This window comes from Ursus americanus, chromosome 22 (assembly GCF_024610735.1).
Source record: "Ursus americanus isolate L20-20 chromosome 22, mUrsAme1.1.p, whole genome shotgun sequence".
NCBI classification, from domain to species: Eukaryota; Metazoa; Chordata; class Mammalia; order Carnivora; family Ursidae; genus Ursus; species Ursus americanus.
Window position 1 is genome coordinate 50,096,926 of NC_142148.1, and position 19,635 is coordinate 50,116,560.

The window sequence follows — 19,635 nt, forward strand, 5'->3', positions numbered from 1 at the left end:
CCCAGGTTTGTCCCCATATTTGTGTGGGGGCCCTGGGTGCATGGAACCCTCTTCCCATTCTCACCTCAGAGCGGCACTGATCCTGGGTGGCCTGGTGCACCTGCCACTTGTCTAGGGCGTTGTAGTTGAAGTCCCAGACCAGCTCTTCGATGACCTCCTGGGTGCAGCTCTGAAAATGCAGTGCCCCATAGACATGGGGTCAAGAGACATTAGTGTCCTCCCGGGACATTGCCACAAGGGGCCACCCGCATTAGAAATCCTGTTCTCCAGTTGAGGCAAAGAGGGGCAGCTGAAAAGACATCGAGCAAGGAGGTAGCCGGATGAAACTCTAGAGCTCGTGATTAACATCGAGGTAGTTGAGCTTGGTCCCCAGTGCTCAGCTTCTCATCCTGCCTGCTATGACCTGGGGTGTGAACATGAAAGATGGGCCAGGCTTCCAACACCTGGCAGCTTCCTTCTGCCCAGGAAGGGTGTGTCCCACATCCTCTGTCCCCTTCTCTACACATAGACAACCAGCCCCCCACCCCAACACACACACAGGGACACACATAATGAGGGGCAAGAGGTGTGGGCCTGCTGAGGTGACATCACAGTTGTTGCCTGCTCTCCAGTGGGCTGCCCTGAGCTGCCTCGTGTTACCTGTTGGTGTCTCCTGCCACATGTCCAGAGGGCTCGGAAAAGCGGGCTGAGCCGACGTCTACAATTATTTGAAAGTCTCTCTCTCTGGGCTTGCCTGGGCCCAGAGACCCTGAAGGGAGGAAGGCAGCAAGAGAACATCCTGTTCTCTCGAACGTCTCCACTCAAGTGAGCTGGAGAGCAGGTTGTCTTTTGAATCTGGGTGCCCGGTTACCAGAGTTCTAAGTTCAGTTGGGGCCTATCACAGAGGAAGTGAGGTCACTCTTTCAAGATTCTAATCCCTGGGACCATGTGTTCAGTCAGACCTACCCAGAGCCCCTTCTTGGCAGTTGACTCCTTAGCTTTCTCCCCCATGTCATCTCCTGAACTGGACACAATGAGCCAAAAAGGCCATAGCCACCACTCTCTGGAAATGGAACTAGGGTCCGAAGCTTCAGGAGGCAGAGCTGAATTCAGACCTTACGTTCTGTGTTTCTTTGCGCACTTGTGTGTCCTATGTCATTGCGTCTCTCACGTAGTCCCCACTTTCCCAGCCTGCAGTGTGGGGATCAGGCTAGAATCTACTTCCTTGGCACATCCTCTGGTGTCTGTGGATAAGAGTATTTATTACATGTGTGGGGTGGTCCCCTGTGTATCTGAGGCACAATTTTCAAGATGGAAGAATTACAAGAAGGGGTGGGACTTGGCATGGAGGGCCGCTCAGAAGAGGCCTGGGTTCCAGCCATGTAATACTGCAACTGTCACTTTCCCTCTTGGCCTCATTTTAAGGTGGGCACCATGATGGTCTGGAAAAGCAAGAAGATGCAGGCATCGTCAACCTCTGTAGTAAAACCATGCAATTGTTTCCCGTTATATGAAGAACGAGACCCCGTTACCTCGTTTGGGTCTATGAGGGGAGCGGCTTTCACCATGGCTCCCAGGGATCCTGACCTGTGGTATAGGCATCAGACTGTAACCGCTAAGTGGTCAGTGACTGGCTTTTGACCCACAGGACATATTCAACGTGATGAAGTACCATGCCTAGAGCTTCTCTACATGCCATGCAAAGAGTTTCTCACTCCCTAGTTACTTTCCATCATGTTCCACTACTCACTCCTTCCCTTTCCCTTCTTCTTCTCTCTCTCTGAAGCAGAACCAAGCACCGATATTTTGAGCTGCCATCTACAGAGGCTCACAGGATAGAGAACGGAGGCAGTGCCAAGGCCAAAAGACACACAGGAACTCAGGTTCTGAGTCCGGATGGCATCCCGAGTCACGTGAGCCAACTTATGACAAAATCCTCTTCCAGTATGGCCCTGGTCACAGCCGCAGCCACTGACACACCTTGAGCCTGGGGAACCATGCTAATTTGGGCCCGCATTCTTCACCCACAAATACTGTTAGAAATTAAAGCGATGCACCTGCACATGCAGGGTATCAGGGCAATGCAGTCCTGGGGCAACTCTAGATAAGTAACAGTCTCCCAGGCCTCAGCATCTGTCCCTGCCTTCCTCCCTCCCCTCTGCTCTCCTCCTAGTGTCCCTGCAGCCACCCTGGCTGCCTTTTTCACTCCTCTGGCCAAACTGGCTTCTGTTATTGAGTGTCTGCAGCACAAGTCACTTCTTCCTGAAACGCTGCTCCCTGACGTGTGCAGGCCTAGCTCCCTTTGGTCAATCTGTTCTCAGCAACCTCAGCCTCAGTGAGGCCTTTCATATCTTTCCATGCAATGACTCCCCAGCCTTCCTCCGTAGCACACTTCATTCCTAGTACAGAGCGCTTGCTCTTTTCTTTCACGTGCGTTCTCTTTGGAGCTTTGGTCCATGTGTAGACTGGGAGCTCCTAAAGCAAAGGAGCCCTAGGTAATTTCAGCTCCGCGCACGGGCCCAGCAAGATACCTGGCATAGGGCAGTGCTCAGTGTGTAGTTACTGAATGAATAATTGAGAAGATCTTGGAGCCCACCTCCCCTCTTAAGCACCTAGACTGCAGAATGCTACTAAAACTTTCAAGCTGTTTCTGGGCAGGGGCGACAACCACAATGGCCTCTGCCTGACTCTTCCTGCTCCAGTTCCTCCAGCAGAACTCACCAGGTACCATGGACAAGGAAGCGCCCTGCACCCAGTTCTCCAGCTCAGGTGGCACAGCCCCACGCAGGCACACCAGCAAAAAAAGCCATGCCTTTTCTCGGGGGTCCTCAACGCAGTGCCTTTGCAGAGTCACAGAGCAAAGGAGCAGGATCTCTATTTTTCCCTTCTCTGTGGAATCTGAGACAAAGAAGAGAAAAGGAGGAAGACTAACTCAGAACAAGAGATCAGATAAAAGTAACCGGAAGCAGAGGGCGGAGGGGGTGCAGGAATTGAGTGAATGGTGAAAAGGTACAAATTCCAGTTTCAGATCAATAAGGAATAGGGATTTACAGTACACCCCAGGACTACAGTTCATTACTGCTCTATGGTGTATTTGAGAGGTGTGAAAAGAGCAAGTTCTGAGAGTTCTCATCACAAAGAAAAACCTCTCTTTCTTTTCTTTTTACTTCATTTTTGTATCTCTAGAGATGATGATGGCGGCGGACTAAATTTATTCTGGCGATCGTTTCACAGTATACGAAAGGAACATCATTACGCCAGGTATCTTAAACATACACAGTTCTGTATGTCAAATGTATCAAAACAACTGGAGCAAAAAAATATTTTAATATTCATAGAGAGCATCAGGAAATTGGACATGGTAAAAAGAACGTCACGTAAACAAAACTGAAAACAGCAGAACCGAAAGCCAGTAGGTTATCCTAGGGGTTAAAAACTTCAAGCCATTGGCATAGAAAGTCGATTCTGAAATTAAAAATCAGTGAATTAAAATTAAAGCAGATGAAATAGAATTTTAAAATTTTGTTCCATTTAACAATTTGTCAAAGAATAGAAAGTCTTAATAAGTGACCTCAGATAGTAACTTTTGAAAAAACTGTTCATGTTTTGGAAAATTCTGATTGTAAGCTTCCAAGTGGGCACAGAATGAGAACATTTTGTTTGATCAAAGTCGCCTCATGGAAAATGGCTGAAGCAAAATGTCTGAGATGGGACCTAAACGAAAGGATATAAATGGCTAGACGAAATTGTCCCGAGTTCGTTTCTCCGTATTTGCAGTTTACATTTATTTTCATGTCGTTAAGTCCATTAAGTTCATGGAGTACATTCTAAGTGTATTCCATGCATTAATATGTTTGAACAACCTCCCTGTAACCCAGCTTCACATCTCATTGTATCTTGTAAAACTCAAACTCTATACCGTGAATCAGAAACTTCCGATGACCGCCTACTTCCAGCCCTTGGCAACACCATTCTACTATCTTTGGCAATTTACTCTAGGTAGGTCCTAAGAGTGAAGTCAAAGTGTGTATTTTCATGAATACTCATCTACTTAGCATAATATCCTCCAGGTTCACCCATGTTGTGGCATATGTCAATGTCTTCTTCCACTTTGAAGAATCAATGCTATTCCAATATGTGTACATACAACATCTGTTCCTCCCTCGACAGATACTTGGATTGCTTTCATGGGTTAGCTATTATGAATAATGATGCCATGAAAATGTGTGTTCAGATATGTCTTCAAGACCATGCTGTCAATTAATTTGGGTATACACCCCAGAAGTGGAGTTACTGGAACACATAGTAAGTCTAATTTTCATTTTTTTTGAAACTACCATACTGATTTCACAACTATGCTGTTAAACATTCCTACCACACACACTGAATAAGGCTTCCATCTTCTCCACATCTTGGCCAACACTTGCTCTTTTTTTCCCTTCTGATTGCTTTTTTTTTTTTTTTTGGAAGAGTCATCTTAAAGGATGTAAAATGGTATCTCATTGCTTTTTATAATTTGCATTTCCCTTAACATTAGTGATGTATCTTTTCAAATTTCTTTTCACGTGCACATCTTTGAGGATATGCCTATTCCCAATTTGCACATTCACGCATTGCATTCATTTTGTTGTCTGTTGTTGAGTTCATGTGATCTCTATTCATTCTGGATATTGAGCCCCTGCCAGATAGACAGTTTGCAAATATGGTCTCCCATCTTGTGGATTGTGTTTTTACTTCATTGCTAATGTCTTTAAAGTCACAAAGATTGTAAGTATTCTGAATGTCCTGTACGTGAATTTATTTTTCTTTTCTATCCTGTGCCTTGCAGGTCATATCCATTAAAGCATGGCCAAATCCTATTTTGTGAAGCTATGAAAATGAATATTATTGGACTGCACTTCCGAGATGAAAAAGGTTCATTAGTGGAGTAAGAGAGCAGCATGAACTGGAGAAGCACGGGCATGATGATGGGGTCATGACGCTATGTGATCGCAAGAGGATAGGAATATGTATGATGGGCCAGCATGAGCTGTGTACTGGAAATGGGACCTTGTCCATTTTGTGCAGCACCTACGTGGATGATGGGAGCAGTGAGACATATGACTGGACGGAATCCCGAGCTCAGCCCTTCTTCCAAGTTAGACTTTCATTGCACTCTGATCCATTAACGTTTGAAGAGTTTCTTAATCAGATGAGGGACATAGTCTTACATGCTAGAAGGTGATGAACGTGGTGTGTGGGCGTGTCTGCAAGGAACTCCGTATCCCTCCCGTCTTGGTGAGCCACTGTCTGGAGTCCATGGCAAAGAAGGTTAGAGTACTAAATTACACTGGGGTCAAACCAAAGGGGAACAGTATGTCCCTCCTATGCTGAGCTGAAGTCAGGCAAGACCTTTATATGTTTGCTCTGTGTTCCCAGTTCATGGTCCCTAAGTTCTGCAGGTTCCTCTCTGGGAGAGAGGAGATGGACATGTTTGAGGGGGAGCTGGAGAGCTGTATCACCACCAGGAATGAGACCGAGAGCCGACTCCCAGTCATCGTGCAAGTGAAAAAATGGGATCAATGTCATCAAAGAGAAAACCATCAGCCACCAGTATTCATGCCGCCTGTGAGGAAATCTTGTCGAGAGGCACTTGTAAGTGATGGAGGGTGCACACCTGTAGTAACTCTGTGGCAAGTACAGATGTTACCTGCTTGAGGTGACCCACCTTGAAGAGACAAAGTTTTTGCCACCCTGTCAAGGGTGCTCAGAATGGACTCGAAGGGCAAGAGGCCTGGAACTGAAAGCATGTTTGAAAGTCTCTTTAGGGCTGAAATGAAAAAGGCAGCATGCCCTGAAAACTGCCTCACCTTGAATAGGCTAGCTCCCTTCATTGCTTGTGGGAAGAAAAGAAATCATCCGGTATTTTTCGTATTGAAAACAAGAAAACACAGAACCTTGGATTTCCGTTATTTTTTTATTGAAATTCGATTAGCCGACATACAGTCCATCCTTATTTCAGATGTAGTGTTGAATAACTCATCAGTTGCATATACCACTCAGTGCTCATCACATCACGTGCCCTCCTTTATGCTCCTCACCCAATTGCCCCATCCCCCCACCCAGCTCCCCTCCAGCCACCCTCAGTTGTTCTCTGTGCTTAAGAGCCCCTCATGGTTTTGCTCCGTCTCTGATGGCTTCCCAGTCAGTTTTCCCTCCTTTCCCCTATGATTATCATCAGTTTTCACTCATATGTGGAACGTAAGAAACAGTGTAGAGGATCATAGTGGATTTTCTTTAAAAGGATGTTATTTTCTGTCTTTCCATGTTTGACTGCATTTCACTTTTCTTTAAAAATGACACGTTCAAATGATATGTCCATTGACCCTGGAGGGTTGGGCGTTCTTCACACTTCCTCAATGAGTTAGGACCCTGAACCAGGTGTCAGGAGAACCTCCTCTGTGTTATTGTTCCCCGGGTGCCCTTGTTGGGCTTCAGCTTCCTTATCTGTAATACGATGAGAGATACGAATGCTAAATATTTTCCGAAAGTTGTTCCCGCTACAAACGTTCGATGGCTACCGATAGTCGAATATTGCTTCATCCACGAGACAAAGGTTAGGAATCGTTATTTCAATTACTTCGTGAAGACACACAACCCAGTAGAATGAGAACACCAGAGGAGCATCGCTCCAATAGGACTCGAGTGAAACTCTGCTCCAACTGCCAGTAGCATAGGACGTTACCTTTTACGTGAACACAGAGGTGGGCCCTGGCCTTTCCATAGAAACAGACTGTCCTTTTGTCTTTGGACATTTTCATTTACCTTTCATGTGGATTGACGTTCAGCCCGATGAGACCTCATGAGGAAACTCTGCGTATTCTAAGCTTAGATCTCATAGGACCGATTTTTCTTAAGTTTTGAAACTACACTATAATTGACAGACAGTGTTATATTCCTTTCAGGTGAACAGCAGGGACTCAATAGTTCTGTACATTACACAGTGCTCAGCACCATAAGTGTACTCTTAATCCCCATGACCTATTTCACCCATCCCCCCACCTGGCCATCCCCAGTCTGTGCTCTGCATTTGAGACTGGTTTTTTGTTTGTTTTCTCTTTGTTCTTTCTTTTTGTCTCTTAAGTGCCACACAGGAGTCAAACCCATGTTAACATAACACACATCGACTTTAAAGCTTACCTCCGTTCCATGATCTGGATGAAATGTGCTGACTATACCACCACGTTGACTCCACAGTGGCTCCCAGGGATCCCCACCCGTGCTATATACCTCCCTGTCTATCCACTGCCTGGTTGCTAATAGGTTTCTGACCAAGAGAATATGACAGAACATTGTCACTTTCCTGTTACTCTCTTCTGTTCCCTTCCTTTCTTTCCTGTATCCCTGCACTGGGGAAGCAAGCACTGGTGTTTAGAACTGCCCTACATAAAGGCCCACAGAGGAAGGAACCTAGGGAGTGCCCAGGCTAATAGGCAGAAAAGAACTCAAATTCAGGATTTCGCTTAAACCCACTTTGTTGAGTCTGAGCTAAATCCTGACATTAGTCACATCAGTGACTTGGGAGCAAATCTTACCACAGTTGGGCCTCGGGTGAGGCGCAGACTGCATCACACAGAGACCTGGGGGCAGAAACACCCAGTCTCAACTGTGCGGAGATTCCAGGCCCCCCCGAATTGGGAGCTAGGAAATATCACGCTTCAGAAGTGCTAAGCTTTCTAGTAGTGTTCTCAGAGACAAACAGATAGCTAACTCAGCTGACCAGGCTTCGGCACCTGGCCCTCCCATCCACTGCCATCTCTTGTTCTCACCTCCCAGCCTCCACCAGCCACTCTGGCCACTTTCCGAATCTTCTTTCGTCAAACTAGTTTCTGTCTGAGAGATTTGGCCCCAGCGGTGCCCTCTCCCTGACACACTGTTCCCAGAGGTGTGCAGCTCTTGCTCCCTCTTGTCAATCTGCTACCAGCAGATGTCACCATGTGGAGGCCTTCCAGACCCTCCTCTCCTGTGACTCCCTAGCCCTCCCTACTACACTGTGCTGGTAACTGGAGTATAATATCTGCTCTGTTCTTTCACACGTCTTGCTTTCAAGGTGTTCTCCATCAGAACAGCAGAAACAACTTGGCCATTTGCAGACTGCACTGGGGTGCACCAACTCACCTGGCACAGGCTGAGCGCTCAGAGCATAGTTGCTGAAAGAAGAAATGGGAAGGTCTTGGGGCCCTGCCTTCCATCCATGTCACCATGTCCATTCCTGAGCCCGTTATGCTAGCACTGGGATGGGCAATGTGAGAGGCTAGAATGGATATCAAGTGGCCAAGATGTACTCGGCTGCTTAGTGCCTTTTCCAGGTTGAATGCGCTTGGGCGGATGTCAATGTGTGATGCAAAGATCATCATACCTGGTGCCCACTCCCATGGGTCCACCTACATGTCTGTTCCCCACGACTAATTGTCATAAATCTTCTTCCTCCCAGTCCCTGACCAACGAGCCAAATCATCTACCACTGCCACGAGCCAATGTATATTCTTTCCTCAGGCTGCTTTTCTTTCCATACCACCTGAAAGAATTGAAAGAATTTTGAAATGCTCGAAAGAATTTCCCGTCGCTGCATTCTATCAAGACTACCCTGAACGGGGCTGTAGTATATCTGCAGCCACTTTCCATCCTGCAGCCACATCCAAGCCCATTCAGCCATGAACCAACCTGTCTTTTCCCTCCTCTGTCGCCTGGAGCAATATTGGGTCTTCTGCCCGTCCTCTCTGAAGCTCCTCTGGCCCGTTCATGGGGACTTGCGAGGGAGCCCGTGCACCACACACAGAGTGGCCCCTAGCACCTGCCTCTGCCCACGTGCCAGGGCTGACTCAGGAGCTCAGGCTCCCACCTTACCCCCTTTCAGCCTCGGCCATCCCTCTTGGAAGGACTTTGTGCTCTGCACACATTGCAGAGATACAGGAGGGCACAGGAAAGAAAACCCACTGACCTAAAGAAGCTCCTAAACTATTGACCTCCTTCCATCCTGCCTCCATATGCCCTGGAAGAGAAGAAGAGGAGAGGCCTGCAGGTGTGGACAAAGCCCTGCCCTGGCTGTTTATCTTCCCGGCAATAAAAAGGCCTCCTCGCTGCGGCCAAACTGTTGCTGAAAATTCTGTTTTCAGTGGTGAAACAGATAACTTTGGTCAAATGGCCTGCTGGCACCGTTTGTCAGGGTGGTCCGTGGACAAGTGGCCTCAGCATCCGCGGAGAGCGTGTTGGAAATGCAGAGTCTCAGGTCCCTCCCAGTGTTACTGAATCAGAATCTGTATTTTCACAAGATCCCCAGGGGATCCAGGCCTAAGACGATGTCTCAAAAACCACTGTTGAATGTTCCCCAAAGAGAAAGCTAATCGGCACCTTGATATACCAAATGGGGAAGGCACGGTTGTTTCCTGGGCCTTTTTGGCAGTTTCTAGCATTCTAGAATTCCATAAAGGGTTGATTCCCCAGTGGACATGGTGGGAGTTGTTGTGCAGGAAAGGAAAGAACACCATACCTGCTGGGAAATGGAGCAAGGACGGAAGCTATGCATGGGCCCAACAGCAAGAGCTCCAACGCGCCAAGGCTGATCCCCTGCTCTAGAGCTCTCTGTTGTTCTTATGCTAGATCCCTTTGTGTCAGGTGATGGGATGGGAGATTGTTCTTGCTTTTGGAGCTGGCCTGTATTGCTGTAACCGGTCCTCTAAGATTCACTTTTGTTGTATCCCAAAGTTTTGGGACGCTTGTCTTGTCATTGTTCTTGGATTCCATGTAATTTTTTTTCCTATTTTGAATTCCTGGTTGACCCACTCATTTCTCGGGAGCGTGTTCTTTCACCTCCTTGTGTTCATGGTCTTTCCAGGTTTTTCTCTTGTGGTTGATTTCTAGTCCATACCATTGTGGTCAGAAAAGATGTATGCCATGACTTCCATCTTTTTGAATTAGTAGAGACTTGTTCGGTAGCCTAATATGTGATCTGCTCTGGAGGACGTTCCATGTGCAATCGAAAGGAATGAGTATGTGCTGTTGGAGGATGGAATGTTCTGCATGCGTCTGTTAAAACCAGTGCATCACCCAAAGCCACTGTTTCCTTGTTGATTTTCAGTTTGGATCATGTGTCCATTAATAGAAGGGGGGTGTTAGATCCCCTACTGTATTGTATTACAGTCAATTAGTTGCCTGCTTTTTGTTATTAACTGTTTTATGTATTTGGGTCCTCCTATGATGGGTGTCTAAAAATTTAAAATTGTTCTATCTTCTTGTTGCATTGTCTCCATGATTGGGACACAGTGTCCTTCTTTGTGAGTCACTACTCTTTTTTTTTTTATATTCTGTTTTGTCTGATAGAAGTATTCATACCCCTGCTTTGTTTTGGCAACCAGTTGCATGCGAGATGCTTCTCATCTGCTCACTTTCAATGTGCAGGGGACCCAGTAGGTCTGGGGGCTCAGGCTGAGTACCTAATTTCGGACAAGTCAGTGTAAGTGTGCAAACTGAGACTGAGTGTGTAAACTGTTGAATATTAGTGACAATGGAATATCACGCAGCCATCAAAAAGAACGATTTCTCAACATTTGCTGCAACATAGACGGGACTGGAGGAGATAATGCTAAGTCAAGTCAAACAGAGAAGGAAAATTATCATATGGTTTCACTCATTTATGGAACATAAGAAGTAGGAAGATCAGTAGGAGAAGAAAGGGAAGAAGAAAGGGGGGGTAAACAGAAGGGGGAATGAACCACGAGAGACTATGGACACTGGGAAACAAACTGAGGGCTTCAGAGAGGAGGGGAGTGGGGGATTGGGATAGGCTGGTGTTGGGTATTAAGGAGGGCACCTATTGCATGGTGCACTGGGTGTTAGACGCACGTAATGAGTCATGGAACTTTACATCAAAAACTAGAGAAGTACTGTATGCTGACTAACATAATAAAAAAAAAATTATTATAAAAGAAATAGAGATGATGGACTTCAGAAAACATGGACCTAAAAGTCATGACGGACAGCAAGGAGAGTGTGGGGTTTCTCTGGTCAAGGATATGGCCCATTATCCTGGCAAGAAAGAGCCCATCCCTGATCCATCAGATGCCAGCCAGGGAACAGTAGCTATTGTGCATCTGACCCAGAGCCTGGGGCCTGGAGGGAACTGCTGCTTCAGAAGAACTGCATAAGGAGATGCACGAAGGCTGGATATCCTGGCTCCTAGGTCAGCATAGATGTTCATGGAACCAGGCTCAGGTGTGCCCTTTAAAGTACCCCTCCCCATCTTTTCCCAACACACAAAACAAGCAGGAAAGGGAATCCAGAGATCATTGACAAGAATCCCAAAAGATTCCAAACTTGGTAAACGGCCAACGGGGAGACTGAGGCTGGAAAGTCCTGCCTGCCCTGAGTCCATCTGCAAATTATCTTCCTCTGGCTTTGTCCCCTTCACACGCAGGATTTGATCTCCTTCCGTGTTTTTCCCCACTAGGTGCTGATGCAGTTCCAGAGATTGAACTACAATACGACAAGTTCCAAATACGGGGGCAATACAAAACCAAACACTAAACCAAAAAAGCATCTCAACGGAAGAAGCAGGACACAGTCTTCCTGGCCTTAGAGCGGAGAAAGGCAACCCCAGTCCTGGGGCAGGAAGGAGTTCTGGGGCGTACAAGTCTTAAAGACTCCCACTTTCAGTGGTTGTTGCTATTCCTGGGAAAGTCCCTGCAACCTCTAAATCTCAGGAGTTCTGAGGGGCTATCTCTGCTGTTTGCCCAAATTCATTGACTGAAATGGACCCGTGCTCAGAATAAGGGGGATTTCGGGGTGCCCTCCAGTGGCTAGGGAGAAAGGCTGGCACTTCTCCTTCCTCCCACATACAGTAGCTGATGACTCTGGGAGATTTCCTAGGTCAGGAACGAATACGAGAGTCTGTGCAAGTTTTCCATTACTGCAGGAAGTAAAAGACCCAAACCACACACCTGGGCTCTAAAACAAAACAAGGGCTTTACTCTCCTAACATGCAAATCTATCAGGGTACTATTTAAAACAACTAAATGGTGCCCCCTACATAAGGAAATAGATGGGCGGAAGGGGTGTGGAGAAAATAGGGCGCAAGGACCGCCCATAGGCAGCTGCTGAGGAATCCCTGCAGGGCCACTGGACACTTGCTCAGCCCTGAGGTTGACTGCGGCCAGTTCTTCTCCTTCTTGAGTGCTGCTGACCAGCTAGGACCGGGGCTCCAGCTGGCAGGACAGGGTGTAGCTAAGGACAGAGGGACACCTGTGAGTTGCCCAGGAGCTTCCATTCAAGAGTCCCTGCCAGTGTTTGCCCACAGCTGGAGTCTGGCGCCCCGGCAACAAGGCCTGAGGCTGCCCAGGGAAGGAGGATCCCAGGAGTGGCCAGCAGAAAGAGTCCACCCCGAACCTCACCGACCCAGCTCCTGATGGGCCTCACCTCTCAGCCTCGCTGAGCGGCTCCATAGCCTGGAACCAGGCCCAAAAAGGATCCTCGGGCTCTAGGGTGTAATTCTCGGCAGCCACCTGGAGCAGCATGATGTCCGTCATGACTTGATATTCCTGAGCAGAGAGAGAAGCACAGGATGCATAGGGAGCCTGGGGGGGGGGGGGGGCGGGGAGCTGCAGGGTCTGGTGAGGGTTGAGCAGCGGGACCAGGCACCCATCCCAGGTCCTGGCACACATGGCCATCCTCCTCCCTGCAGATTCATCCGGTCTCCACCTGTTCTCAGAGATGAGTATCAGTAGCCCCTCCTCCGGGAAGTCCTCCTGGATGCCATGCTCTGTCCCCATCTCCTAACGGGATGGGACTTGCACTGCTTTCTTCTCAAGGGATCCCAGGAAATGTGAGGTGGAGGGGATGGAGCCAAGCAATGTTCTTCCCAGGGACATCTCTGAAGCCCACTCCCTACCCTTCCCTGCGGGAAGCGCCACATATGCTCACCTTATTTCTTTTGTGGTGGTTGATCTCATTCCCCTGGAATGCAGACAAAGTCCATCAGAATGCAGCCCCTGGTTCTTAGGAGCACTTGATTCCCATCCCTTCTCATGCTGCACCATGGCCAGGACCCGTGAGGGGCCGTGCATACACAGATAGTGGGCCTGGGATCTAGGCCAGGCTCTGGGGTCCAGAGAAAGGAGGACATGGGGCAGATGGACTGGCTACAGGTCGGGACCCTGCAGCACCACCCTCTCGGAAGACAGTAGGGGAGGCCGAAGCCTCAGGCAGGAAGGGGCTGCTGCGGCTACTGAGGTGCTTGCTGATGTGAAGGGTCCTGACTTCATTCTCTCCCCACGAGCAAACTCACCGGGGGAGGCTGAGGTCCACTCAGACAGACCTCATGCAGCTTTGCCTTCAGGAAGCTCTGCTGCTTCACCAGTCTTGGGCACCGGGAGCCATGTCCTAACTGCAGTCTCGCCTCACTCATCGCTGAGATGGGCAAGAGACCCCGGCCTCACAGACGCAGCTCTGAGGCTGTCATGAGGGTAGTTTAGCCGAGTCCTGAGAGCTCAGGGCTCATTACAGGGGTGCTCTATTCCCAAAGGTCCAGATTCTGGTCCATCCCCCACAATCTTCAGGCTCACCCACCTCCAGATAGACCTCCAGTGCGGTTCCCAACATCAGCAACTTGGTGAGGAAAGTGCCAAGGAAGGGCACGACACCCTGTGTCCTAAGGGGGAGAGTGGGATGAGTCACTGTTCTCTGTTGCCCACAAGGACCCTCCCCTGAAAAAGCTCCAGCCTCCTGGCCCACCCCAGGTGACCACGTGGAGCAGCTGTCGACACTAAGAGAGAGGGTGTCAAGGCTAGGGAGTCTGCTTGGACACCACCTGCTTGCCCCCTCACCGCCAAAGGCATCCTCACCTAGGCTGTCGCCACATTCATGACAAAGGCTTCCCCTCCCCAAGGAATGCTTCAGACCATTCCCGACTTCATCCTCGCAGGACCCTGTTCCCTCCCACCCCTCCTCTCTTTCCAGACCTGCACCTTCCAGGCTACCTTGATGAGCAGGTTCCTGCCCTGTGCGGTGTCCTTGCTGCACAGCTTTTGAAAGATCCTCAATGGCTTCCTGAAGAGAGGCAAGGGAGGCAGGATCAATGGACGAATAATGTGGCAGGGTTGAGTGCGAGTGCCTTTTCTTTGAGAACCCCAAAGTGTCAACCTGCCTGGTTGAGGGTTTCTTCTGGGATCCTCTGAGCACTAAGGTCTTTGTAGGACATGGGAGGGAGCTCTCATGTGGCTCGTCCTGGGCCTCCCTTCCCATATTCATTGAGAAACGCTGTTTGGGTCAATTTGGGGTTCAAATGGGCAGAGAGCTTAGTGGCTGTCAAGGAAACACGTGAAGAGATTTAATGCAGCTCAGCCCCGTGTGGGACATTTGGCAAAACTGATTTCTAAAGTGGGAGGCATGGTGGCCTCTTCACCAGGAAGTCTGAGAGACGCACCCACCAGCCCAGGTCTTGTGGTCGGGGTTTGCCACCTCCCAGAAGGTCCAAGCTGCCTGAGGGGGAAGAGGACAAGCCTCTGGGAGCTCCCTCGTCCATCCTGGTCCCTCCATGGAGAGAGGCCTACTCACCTGGAAACCTTCCCCCACGTGTTCTCGAGGCGGTGAATGGAGACACTCTGCAGAGCCGAGAGGATGGCACGTAAGGACGAGTAGTTCCTCAGGGTTTGACAGGCCTGGGGAGGGAAGAGAATGGGCTGTCATGTGGGGAGCCGGCACCTGGTTGGCTCTCAAGCTTCAGTCCCCCTCAGGGGAAAGCGCTCCTGCTGGAGGAAGCCGCTGTCCAGGGACCTGCCGAAGGGCACACGTGAGGCCAAGAGGAGGAGGAGGATTTTACCTCACTCCAAGGAAGGAGCCAGGCAGAAACGGAGCATCCCAGCATAGGGCCACGCAAGGCGAGGTCAGCATATCCCTGGACGGAAGAGCCTAGGGACTGCACAGTCCTAGGGCAAAGACCAGGGCCTTCCTCCCTGAGACCTGATCAAGGGAAGAGCAGTGCCCGAGACTCAGGAGAGCACCTCGGCTGGGCTTCCCGTTGCATACCTTGGCCACCTTGATCCAGTGCTCCACCACTATGGCCCTGTCCCGGGCTGTCATGCTTGGGTTGCCAAGGCAGGTGGTGATGACACACTTGGCCACACAGTTGAACTGGGTGACAGTGGCCCGGACCGTGGGTGCCAGGTGCTCACTGCCAGGCTTGTTGCGCTTGGACCAGACGGAGCCCAGGCACTGATGGGGCAGCAGCTTCTTGAACAGCTCCTAGAGAACAGGGGGACCTTGGTTCACCCAGCCATTTCCCATGCAAGACGCATGTCCTACGTAGGGGTCACAGGTCAGAGCTGGACCTCAGGGAGCTGAGAATCTGGCCTGAGCCTGGGTGGAGACCGTGGATTTCATTCCATTGTTTTTCACTGAGGGAACAGGGTAGAAGGACAACAGCTCCAGGCATGTAAAGCTCCACTTCCCAACAGAAGCAAGGCACTTCAATATCCCCCTCCAGTCCTGCAAACTATGTGCATTATTCTCTTTTTCTGTGTTGGAACAGCGCCACACTAAGATTCACGCTGCTCAACAACATGATGCAGCTGTGCGATTACTGAGAATCTATTTGTTTTAGGCTTCTAACAAAATATCTATTTTCTCTCTTTTGCACATATATCTCACTCAGTAGTGACAGCTCAAGTTCTTTTTCACAATGAATGATTCAGAAATAAGTATCAAAAACAGATTTGAAGAGAACAGAAGAGACAATTAAAAGATACGGAAACATCCTACTTAATAAAAGGCCATGTATTTATGTTCTGAGTCGAATTTTAAAGCTTTTAAAACATTTTATTCCTATAAATCCATCTTAGATAGCAACTGGACCTCACAGAAGCACTTAAATAAACGTTTACCAGTTGTATCCTGGCGAACAATATTTCTTGCTTTCTCAGCTCCTGGTGCCCCAGATGTGGTGGCGCTCCTCGATCGCACTGGCTCGGCCACATCCGGGTGGCTCCGCCAGCTGAGAGAACAGGATCTCCCCACGGTGGCTCCTTTCGGAGAATAGAACACAGCCTGATAAAGCATAAGACAAGAAAAATAATCTAAAGGCTGACTTCCTTATCATTCATTGCACAGCCTGTGTTACTCAGCAGATTTCATAAATCCAACTGTATATAATCAGCAGCTTCTCTTGTTGCAAAATTAGGTATCACTTCTCTACTTTCCTCTCCTAGAGCTCTGGTCAAGTATTTCAAATGAGTGGTCAAGGATCCAAGAGAAATACAGGAGATAAGAGACCGAGACAGAGATTTCTGAACAGGTAATGTGCTGGTGGCTGCCACCTAAGGGTCGTTTTCACACCCAGGTTCCTGAGAGTATATTTTGTTTCCACAAATCCAGTGCTTAGAAGGCAAGTATTTTTATAATGAACATTTGAATTCATTTTTATTTTTAATTAAAAAAAATTTTTTTAAAAATATATTATGTTAGTCACCATACAGCACATCCCTGGTTTTTGATGCAAAGTTCGATGATTCATTAGTTGCGCATAACACCCAGTGCACCATGCAATACGTGCCCTCCTTACTACCCATCACCAGCCCATCCCATTCCCCCACCCCCCTCCCCTCTGTAGCCCTCAGTTTGTTTCTCAGAGTTCATAGTCTCTCATGCTTCATTCCCCCTTCTGATCACCCCCCTTTCTTTATCCCTTTCTTCCCCTACCGATTTTCCTAGTTCTTATGTTCCATAGATGAGAGAAACCATATGACAATTGTCTTTCTCTGCTTGACTTATTTCACTTAGCATTATCTCCTCATAAGCAAGATGATAGATCAATCGGAAATATTTGCCAAAGGCATTAATTACATAATTGAATTCATTCTGTATCATTCCATAAACAGTGTTTTTCAGATTGTTTACCTTCCTATAAATAAATACAGCCACTCACAGACTGCAGCGAAGATATTATAAGAATCAGTCCCATTAATGACATGTTTATATGGTTAAGTAATCACCATAATTGGTTCACACCTCCCCACATCCACATCCTCTGTGGGCCTCTCCCACAATGACCCTGGGCTTCATCACATGACTTGCTTTGCTAGCAAAATGAGCAAGCAGAGATTTGAAATGCGTTGGAAAATCTGGGCTTGCCCTGTTGCTGCTCCTGGAAACCTAAAACCTCACCAAAAAAGCCTGAGCTGGCCTGCTGGGCAATAAAAGGTATGTGGCCAAGTCCCCCCATCACTGCCCCAGCTGACAGCTGGCCAACCCTAGAGCTGCCTGGCTGATTATTTGACAGCCTAGCTGACTACAAACACAGGAGGGAATCCAGCAGAACTGCCCAACTGTGTCCAACCCAAACTGCCAACTCATAAAATCATGATTTAAACAACTGGCTGTTCCTTTAAGTCACTATGTTTTGGGGTGATCTGTCACACAGGAAAAGCTGATACAGTCTATAATAAGGCTATTGTTGAGGCTATAGTCTACCCAAAGCAAGCAATGTATACTTTATGCATCTTGGGAGAAGAAACTCCTCCCAAGTTTTAGGACCAAGAAAAGCTATGTATCACCTAAGCTGTCGATGTTCCCCATTTGGAATCTGTGATCCTCTGCTGTAACCCTGTGAAGATCAGAGTCACATCTAAGCTTGCTCCCCTTCTCCCTCCCTAGCAAGTATACAGGGCTCTCTGGCATGCATTCTGGCATCTTAACCACTCCGGCAACTCCGCTCCCTTTAAATTTGCCCCAGTGTCCTTACCCATTTTATCTATTGTATTATAGGTACTTCTATGAACTGCCTCAAAATCTTTACACAATAAATTGGAGTACAAGGGAATTAATCCCAAGACTGTGTCACAGCCTTCAAACAGTAATGAAGACAAATTGTTGTCCCCAGTAGAAACCACCACTGATGTTTTCCACCTTGATCTGACTCGAGGTCTCAAAACAACTTTTACCCAGAAACAAAAAAAGCCAAAATGACTCCCATCTGAAACACTCAGAATTTTTCTACCTTGCCTAAGCAGGCACTGGAATACGTCTTTCTAGTGTGGTGCCTGGAGCTGGACTTGCCCAGCTTCGATTTCTGGCTTTCCCACTTCTCAGCTAGGTACCTTGAGTGAGCCCATCACCATGGACTCTCTGTACTTCAGTTTCTGTCTGTGATACCTGGATAGTAACTCAGAAGTTACCAAGAGGGTGAAGAGAGAGAATACATACAAGCACGAGCCATTATTATTATTCCTGTTGCTACTACTGCTACTCCCCTTCATCTTCTTTCTTCCTCCACAGCCCCTTCATAAATTCATCATCCTTACTACGAGGACAGAGTGCTATGAAACACCATCCGACACCACCATTAAAAAGACACGGCCTGTATGGTTTATTCCAAAATTCCATGCATTAATTGCCTATATGTATAGACACACTCCGCCTCCATCTCAGACATCTGGTATTCCTCTGTAAGAGTAGAAGTACCTTTGTCTCGCTGCTTCTTTTCCTTTTGTTCACTTAGTTTGTCTAGAGGTAGGTTTGTCATCTCAACTCCGTAAGCAGTTCTCGCCAGCACTGCTGTCTAGGAGTCCATGACGTTGGCCCACTCGTTTATGAGTTCTTCCCATTCCGTGAGGGAGGCCAGCACACCAAGGAAGTCATCCCAGAGCTCTCGAGAAATGTACACACACAGGTTTGCTCGGATCCACGCCACCATGAGCGTCTAAAACCAACGAGCCAACAAGAGAACTGAATCACCCTCATTTGGAAGAAGAATGAGTTTTAACAAAATATTTTAAATTACTAGGAATAAAATGAACTTTAAAATAAAAAGCACTTGATCTTGATTTTCTTTTAGCGTCTCAAAATTTATTTGATCAACTGTAATCAGGATCTGAGCTACGGAGAAATCAGCTATTATCATGAACAAAACTACTGGTTCAAAATCCCCTGGTGTCTGCAGCTGGTCCTGGCTGTAACTTGGGAGAAGACAAAACTCTCGGTATAACAACTATTCTACTTCTTTTTTTTTTTTAAGATTTTATTTATGTATTTGACAGAGAGAGAGAGAGACAGCCAGCGAGAGAGGGAACACAAGCAGGGGGAGTGGAAGAGGAAGAAGCAGGCTCCCATCAGAGGAGCCTGATGCGGGGCTTGATCCCTGAACACCGGGATCACGCCCTGAGCCGAAGGCAGATGCCCAACGACTGATCCACCCAGGCGCCCCTGGAATTTACATCCTAAAATAATCATTTTGATTCCTGTGGTTTCTGTACCAGTGAACTTGCTACCTGATGGGATTCCTTTGGGCCCACCCTCCCTTCATGGGAGAAAGGAAAAGGCTGGACTCCACAGCCCTAGGGGCCCCTGCCAGGTCAGTCCTGCCTCATTTCTATGCTTTCCACCAGGTGCACACAGAGCTTTCCCTTTAGTGCTGACTCAAGGACATCCAGAAAAAGCATCCAGGGGACGCCTGGGTGGCACAGCGGTTAGGCGTCTGCCTTCGGCTCAGGGCGTGATCCCAGCATGATGGGATCGAGCCCCGCATCGGGCTCCTCCACTGTGAGCCTGCTTCTTACTCTCCCACTCCCCCTGCTTGTGTTCCCTCTCTCGCTGGCTGTCTCTATCTGTGTTAAATAAATAAATAAAACTTAA

The 19,635-nt window shown here is 48.1% G+C and overlaps 1 protein-coding gene and 1 long non-coding RNA gene across 4 annotated transcripts in view; one reads left to right on the forward strand and one right to left on the reverse strand.

Moving 5' to 3' along the window:
• Positions 1-1,787: 1,787 nt before the first annotated feature.
• LOC123779679 (uncharacterized) lies at positions 1,788-9,860 on the forward strand. Of its 2 annotated transcripts, XR_015721041.1 has the most exons (3): positions 1,788-1,892; positions 3,166-4,284; positions 4,808-9,860. It is a non-coding gene; the product is annotated as an uncharacterized LOC123779679 (long non-coding RNA). The 2 variants fall into 2 exon arrangements; XR_015721040.1 differs by lacking the exon at positions 1,788-1,892 and having other exon boundaries at positions 2,700-4,284.
• Positions 9,861-14,546: 4,686 nt separating this feature from the next.
• Positions 14,547-19,635, reverse strand: part of LOC148108121 (focal adhesion kinase 1-like) — a 78,421-nt gene continuing 73,332 nt past the window's right edge. For both annotated transcript variants that reach the window (XM_087853829.1, XM_087853828.1), the window contains 4 exons: positions 18,466-18,703; positions 15,891-16,053; positions 15,037-15,252; positions 14,547-14,669 (listed from right to left, as the gene is read on the reverse strand). In XM_087853829.1, coding sequence (XP_087709955.1) covers positions 14,562-14,669; positions 15,037-15,252; positions 15,891-15,983 — 417 coding nt within the window. In that variant the 5' untranslated portion in view covers positions 15,984-16,053; positions 18,466-18,703 and the 3' untranslated portion in view covers positions 14,547-14,561. The remainder of the gene's footprint in view (positions 14,670-15,036; positions 15,253-15,890; positions 16,054-18,465; positions 18,704-19,635) is intronic.